This window comes from Pyxicephalus adspersus, chromosome 7 (genome assembly GCF_032062135.1).
Source record: "Pyxicephalus adspersus chromosome 7, UCB_Pads_2.0, whole genome shotgun sequence".
In the NCBI taxonomy this organism is placed as follows: domain Eukaryota; kingdom Metazoa; phylum Chordata; class Amphibia; order Anura; family Pyxicephalidae; genus Pyxicephalus; species Pyxicephalus adspersus.
This window is the reverse complement of record NC_092864.1, coordinates 60,293,745-60,300,970: the sequence shown is the minus strand read 5'-3', so window position 1 is coordinate 60,300,970 and position 7,226 is coordinate 60,293,745. Positions and strand designations below refer to the sequence as shown.

Below are 7,226 nucleotides of genomic sequence, written 5' to 3'. Positions count from 1 at the left end.
AAATTTACAACTTCGAAGAATATGGGAGCCAGGGGAACACACAAACACAACTGTCAGTGAGAGAGAAAGAACAGGAAAATCTTTAAGAATGCTCCAACAGAGCAGTTGTCAGAAAACTGGATCAGGGCCATAGACAGTAAGAGGTGCAAGGTGCTGGAGGTTTTACACAAAGCAAATGTTAGGAATGGACAATGGAAGAGGGGAAGGATGGGAGATACAGAAAATGTGAGACATTGGCTCAGTGGCGCAATGGGATAGTGAGTGATGGGGTGAGAAGAATAATCAACATAACCAAAAGTGTCAGATTCTATTAATTTTTCGAGCACAAATAATTCTGTTTTGGTGTACAGTATATGTTAATTGCCCAAAGGGACCAACAAAAGAATATTCCAAGGTTATTCCAGAGTCCCTTAAAATTTCTAAACTGTAATGAGCATTAGAAAAAAGTCTTAAGAACACATGAAACAAACTAAATTTGTATTGATTTATTTTCTTTACAGACATAAATTAAATTTGTTTAACATTGGTTAAATGAAATTGCCTCTAATGAAAGTCCATTATTTTTTTCAAAGATCCAACTCTAGAATTTGGGGCTCCCCAACTGCTAAATCTCCTATATTCTCCAGGTCTCATGAAGTATTGGTTTCCCTTAAAACCAGGTTCTTCAAAGAATATCCAATAGCCTTCAAGTACATTACAGGACAGGACATCGTGAACGTGGAAGCTTTCATAGATGTTAGAGCAGTCATTGATGTATTCCTTCATCTGACCACGGAAGTCTTCTCTGTCATACAGTCTAATTCTATAGGAGCCACGGTGCTGTAAATAGAACATAACAATTATATTTTAGTGGGTTATTTGTGATGCATTTATCTCAGTTAGTGGAGGCCTGGAAAGTCCATCAAAATCAGCCTTATTTAAACTCACACAACAATGCAATATGAATAATATATTCAAATGCACAAAACAAGTGATTTGACCAGTTTGCAGTACTGTAGAAACCAACACCAATTTATCTAAAACTATGAAATTACCAGAAACTTCCGTGGTCTGTTTCAATGACCCAGCATTCAACTCAACAAGGGTCTTGGAACTCAGTTTTATTACCCTCTTGTTCCAGAACTGGGCAATTGCATAACTATTTTACACTAATTTTTCTACTTAGTTTACCTTACTTCTTTACCTCTAGTAGAGGCAACTACATCACAAGAGACAACATTTGTGGCTGTTATGTTACCAAATAGACTATCATCCTGGAGAAGCTGCCACACAAGAGATACTGCAATGACACATGGACAGTGTTGCCTCTTTGCTATCCTATAATGCAGACAAAATTCTCCTGGACTGAATTCAGAAGCCTAATATTGCACACTTACTGTGTCCTGGTCATTTCGTTGGAAAACACATAGGGGAAATGGGACTGACCGATTGTAGTGCTGTAAGCTTGATTTGGTAGGGACAAGTCATTTACCGAAAGGAGAATTCATTTTAATATTCTACCATATTATGGACAGCCAGGGTTGGATTTATTATTAGCCACAATAGGCATGTGACTAGGGTGGTAGAGGCAAAAAGGTGACGTTTATCAGCTACAGCTTATTTACACTGTCATAAGCCAATAAAAGAAATTGTAAGTGTAAAACAAAAGATGATACCAAGAAAGGCATTGAAAATTGTGAATCTACAATTTCCAGTTACAGAAGTCTATTCCTAGATACCACCAGCTTCCCAACTGGTTGGCATCATATGATATGATACAATTGAAGGCTGATTGGGTAAAAACTTTTAACAGGTCAAGTATCTATTTAAGTTAAAATTATTCCACAAAAATAATGTATAAGGTAATAATTTTAAGGTAAATATGACTATTTTCCGAAATCTATGATTTTATCAGTAAATTGATTTACTAAAGTTAGCAGAGATTGGTGTGGATTCAACAAACTAAATAACTGACCTGCAAATTTGTGAAATTTTATGACACATCTATTGAGCAGAAAATTAAGTTATTTAGGGTTAAACAAAAAACTATGCCCCCCAAATTTTGTAGTTATCAATTAGTATAAGTAAATAAAATTATATGAAATATATATATGTGAAGTGAACACTTAGATCAGAAAATTATTATAGAATAAAATAATAAATACAGTATACATTTTTGTGGAATAAACCCAAAATAATCCATGGCTACAATAAAAATAAAACTTCATAGCAACAAAAAACTCATAAAACCGTAAAGTAGTTTTAGGGGGATCCATTGAGCTTCTTTGATGTCCTTAGACTTTCAGTAACAAGGTGTCCGTATCTCCTCCCTGGGCCCCCACCAGCACAAAATCTTTGTATCTTTATTTTTTTACCTTATGAGATGTGAATTGCACAAAGGTATTTACAGGCTAAAAGTAAGTACTTACATGAGGGATTGAGTGGCAAGATCTAATAGAGTCATTTAAACCCAGCCAGCTTTGATAGTCAGGGTAATCTCCTTTCTTCAGGTAGTACTGATGTCCCATGTAATTGGAACGTTCATAGATCACCCAGCAGCCATTCTCTACGCGGATTGAATTGCAGCGTTCAAAGTAAGAATGGAGATCTGCATTGTCACCGGAACATTCGTGGGACTTTCCCTGAAAGTTCCTGTCTTCGTAAAATGTGATCTACAATAAAAAATTATTTAATATTTAAAAGTATTACTATTTATATTAAAAGCAAAGAATAAAGAGTTAGGAAGATAGTATATTGCAACAGCTGTCTCAAGTGCACATATCCTTTTAAAACATGCAGCCTATGCATATAAATATATACAAATTCTTTTTTGTAAAACGTCCTGTAGGTAAACCTTTATCTTTGCCTGTAGCCTGACTGTGGATTTATGTAAATAGCATAGGTGTGAGGTTTCTGTGACAGGCAGCCTGGCATTACTTTCTTGATGCCTTGTGAGAGACATATTACAAGTGCCAAATGTGGTATCTGCTTACAGACTTGAAATATTTTTACTCATTTATTCTTTTTGGTACATTTTTTTATTTTATATTTGGCAGTGGTAAAAGGACATGCTTGCTTTAAGTGTGACATGCTATTAACTAATAATATTAAGTGCTTTGATGGAAAGTAAAATGGTATTTTGCAATAGATTCAGAAAAAATAAGATATATTCAGTGTTAAGAAATAAATCAGTATTGGACTTTACATAGTCAACATAGGTTCTGGCCAAGGGCTGCATTGCTTCCAGGGTAAACACAAAGCATCACTCAGTGGATGTTGCACATTCTTTCATGTAATGACTACTGTCTTGGATTATCATTTTTGCGTTCCTTTCCCACATTAGTTAATTTTTTACTTAGTTCACACTGTCTATACAACTAGAACTCAGTAGCTTGCAGAACAGTTTGTAATACTGTTCTTACCAAGAGGGCAAGATGTACGTATGTAATGTGCAATCCTTGCTCCCCATCCCATCTTTGTGCGGGCATGATGCGTGATGCAAACATTTGCCAGCACAAGACAATTGACCTGGTAGGATAGGTGGAGAACTATACAGGTAGTCCCAGAGTTAAAGACATTCAACATACGAATGACTCAGATATGAACGAAGCTTCCCTGCTCACTCGTGTGCAGGACACAAGCTTGATGGGGGGGGCGGTTTTCATGACTTGCAGAAGAAGTCATGCAGAAGTCTGGGGTTGTGGGTGATCTTAAGGACTTAGCTCTCTCCAGAAGTTAGTGAATGTCTAGGCTTCATAAAGTTTTTTTTTTTGCTATTTGTGTTAATACACATTTGACAATGTGTTGAGACAAACATCTGTCCTAAATGGATTTATTAAAATAATGTACCTGTTCTGACTGACATACAAATTCAGCTTAAGAACAAATCTACAGTCCCTATCTCGTATGTAACCTGGGCACTACCTGTACATTTCTAAAAATGATCCCCATTGGAGAGATTTGCCATTCTATTTGCAATAAAAATGGGGGATGAATAAAACATTTACTTTATCCCCAACAATGTATGGGGGAAATCCTCCAATGGATTCCTTATTCTGGGTACAACTTTTTAAGCGATAGAATTTTCCTCACTTTCCGAGATGTCCAGTTACTCCCTGTTACATTTCTGGAACAGGAGGTGAACGGAATTTTTTCTAATGATACCCAAACCACTTTAACCCCTGCCTTTTCAAAAAACATGCACAATTTTAGTGCCGCTGAAAAGAAATGATTTGATAAATACAATAAAAGAAGGATATACCTGTATATCACAGATATAAACGAATATACATAAAACTTTTTTATGTTCAGGAATATACACAATTCGATGTTTTTCTATTGCCTTTTTGTGTTATTTTTTGGGACTGTTCTCCTGTTTCAGAGATTAAACATGAAAGAGTAAAAAGACAATTTCACATAAATATTGTAAATGATACATTTATCAGTTGTCACTGTGATCTGTATATCTCTGAATATGTGATGTCCAAATAATAACGGTCCCAGGACAAATAAAAAAAAGTTGATAAAAACTTGGCAGAAATAAAAATTTAACAAGGGTTTTAACTTGTGTGAAGGAGGGAAGGGAGGGATTGAGGGAAAATGATTAAAGCTCTCCTTTAAGGTTTTAATGCCATGCTGCATTTATATATAGAACCTTATGTACCTATGTATTATTTGCCAGACTTAGTTGGACATAGTTATTCTTTACTTGTTCGCCAATTTGTTTGCTACTTATTGTCTTCCTATTCACAGAATATTTAATCCTATTCATCATTTTCTTTATTTTATGCTGACCTAGTTGGTGCTACTTTATAAACTGCTGCAAAATCAGCCAACAAACAATGGCAGATAAATAGTGAATCTCAGTAAACTTAATCTGCTACTTTGATATAAATAAGGCCCCTGGTGTGTTGCATAGAAGCTAAAAATTAAAAGTAAGTAGATTGCATAATAAAAAAGAAGAACATTACCTTGCCCATGGTTAAGAGACAACTGTCCTGAATATTCAGTGTTTTCATAGAATAATTCTAACCCTTTTATATGGTACAGGACATGGGGAATATTTGCATATCCTAAACAAATCACAAAGAAAGTGCACTTTACAGAAACCTCTTTGTATACTACTGTAAAACTGTACATTGTATTGAGTGCTTTTCATTTACAGTTACAGAACTAGCTAGGTCAGCTTGGCTTTTATTATCTAACAGTTTACCTGGACTGAGAGCGAACCATCTGGCAAAATGACAGAATAACTATTCAGTTTACATAACTGATCTCATAATAATACATAGGTCAATAGGAGCTAATTCAGAAAAACATAAAGAGCAAAAAGTCAAACATGCTATACAAATAAAAAATAGGAAAAATACCATAAATATGTTCATGTTAATCCAGATGATTGCTTTATTCAAAGAACAATAGTTAAGCTGACAATCCATTTTGCTTTGTGTAAGTCATTAATGAGTTTAAACTGGTTTAAAAGTTTGAGTGGTCTTAAAATGAGATTAAAAAAATAATAATATACAAAAAATAAAAATAATAAATAAAAATTGGACAAAGTCTATGAGCCAGATTTATTACAGCTCTCCAAGGCTGGAGAAGATAAACTATCCTGAGTGAACCTGGTGGATCCAGCAAACCTGAAATTGATTTCTTAGCATCACTTGCAATTATTTGGCAAATTTTCCCAATCCTAGACTAAATCCATTCCAGATTTTCTAGATCACCCAGGTTCTCCCTTGTTAGTCATCTCATGTCCTGGAGTGCTTTAATAAATTATTCCCTCTGTATCTATTATAGACCTACAAACCAGAAACCAGTGTAGGAAAAGGTACATTCTTGTAATGGGATTTGTAAGTCATTTGATTTATTGTAAAATTGATCAAAACATATATGGGCCAAACTGATAACTTTCAGAACTTTGTAGTAGTAGTTTACATCTATACCCTGAACATCTGATATTTAGGTACATTTATTGAAGATATTAAATGTGTTCCTCCAGATAGGGAAGAGATGGAATTTGAGGTCAGGGTATGGTACCATTTCAAAACAAAATGAGTTAATACAAATACAGAAGAGGAAGCAGATTAAACATGCTTTATTCTGCATACAGAAAACAAAATATTAAATGTAAGAATAAGGAATGCAAGCTTCAAATAAAAATAGCATAGACGTGTAGCATCCAGTTTCCAACAACATGGCACAAAATTGTAGAATAGCACCAACTAATATGTTATATACCAAAATACAAAAAAAACGAATGATATGGTTGCCCTAAAGCTAAACTCCTGGACAAGAAGTGTGCATCCCAGTCCTGCAGCTTGGACTCCATAAACTTTAATGGAAGGCCCAGAAGCGAATCAGACCCGACACCTTACCTAATACCTGAAGGGTGAAGTGGTACAGATACATGAGGGAACCAAGTATATTTCTTAACCCTTGTAGTACAGGGGTGACCAGATTACTATTAGTCGGGTTGCTAGCTCTAGAGGAAGATCATTTCAGAGAACACACAGTGCATAAGACATAAGAAGAGATAATGATATCAAAGGTTGCATTTATTGAAGTACTTCAAGATAACATTACACATTAAATACTAAGAACACAGTACATATATTTAAGGGCATTCAACTGAATTACACATTTTTATTGGTTGGCACATATTTTATTGTTTCATACAATCCAAATCTCAAAACAAGTTCAAACATAAGTCACAGGTTCCCTCCTTACTTTCTTTTGTTTTATTTTGTCGGAACAGGTACATTAATATAATAAATACAATTAGGACAGATGTTTGTCTCAACATATTATTAGGCAGCACGGTGTCAGTTACTGTATAAAATCCTCACTGTTATTTAATCACAAAAACAGCAAAAAAAAAAAACTTTACAGAGCCTAGACATTCAATAACTTCTGGAGCAAGATGTGCTTTGATATGCAAAAAGAAACAACTGCAGAGTTTGTCTTGGTCTTTAAAGAGTTACAAGACGTTGCAGAAGAGCTCAGTCCTTAAGATCACCCACAACCTCAGCTGTGTTTAGCAAAAAATTTCTTCTGCAAGTCACACAAACCGCCCCCCTCCCCCCATCAAGTCTCTGTCTTGCACATGAATGAGCAGGGAAGCCACGTTAGTGTCTAGGAGTCGCCGTATGTCCGATGTCCTTAACTCGGGCACCTCACGGTGGAGAACAGCTGCAGTTGTCTTTTGTACTAGAGGGGAGAATTCTGCATCACATTCATCACATAAT

The 7,226-nt window shown here is 35.3% G+C and overlaps 1 protein-coding gene across 1 annotated transcript; it reads right to left on the bottom strand.

The window, feature by feature from the left end:
* Positions 1 to 466: 466 nt before the first annotated feature.
* Positions 467 to 5,036, bottom strand: LOC140334574 (gamma-crystallin 2-like). The gene is made up of 3 exons (XM_072416827.1): positions 4,950 to 5,036; positions 2,409 to 2,651; positions 467 to 819 (listed from the first exon to the last, which is right to left on the bottom strand). The coding sequence occupies exons 1-3, from the start codon at positions 4,995 to 4,997 to the stop codon at positions 544 to 546; spliced, it is 567 nt and encodes a 188-aa protein (XP_072272928.1). The 5' UTR covers positions 4,998 to 5,036; the 3' UTR covers positions 467 to 543.
* Positions 5,037 to 7,226: the final 2,190 nt, after the last annotated feature.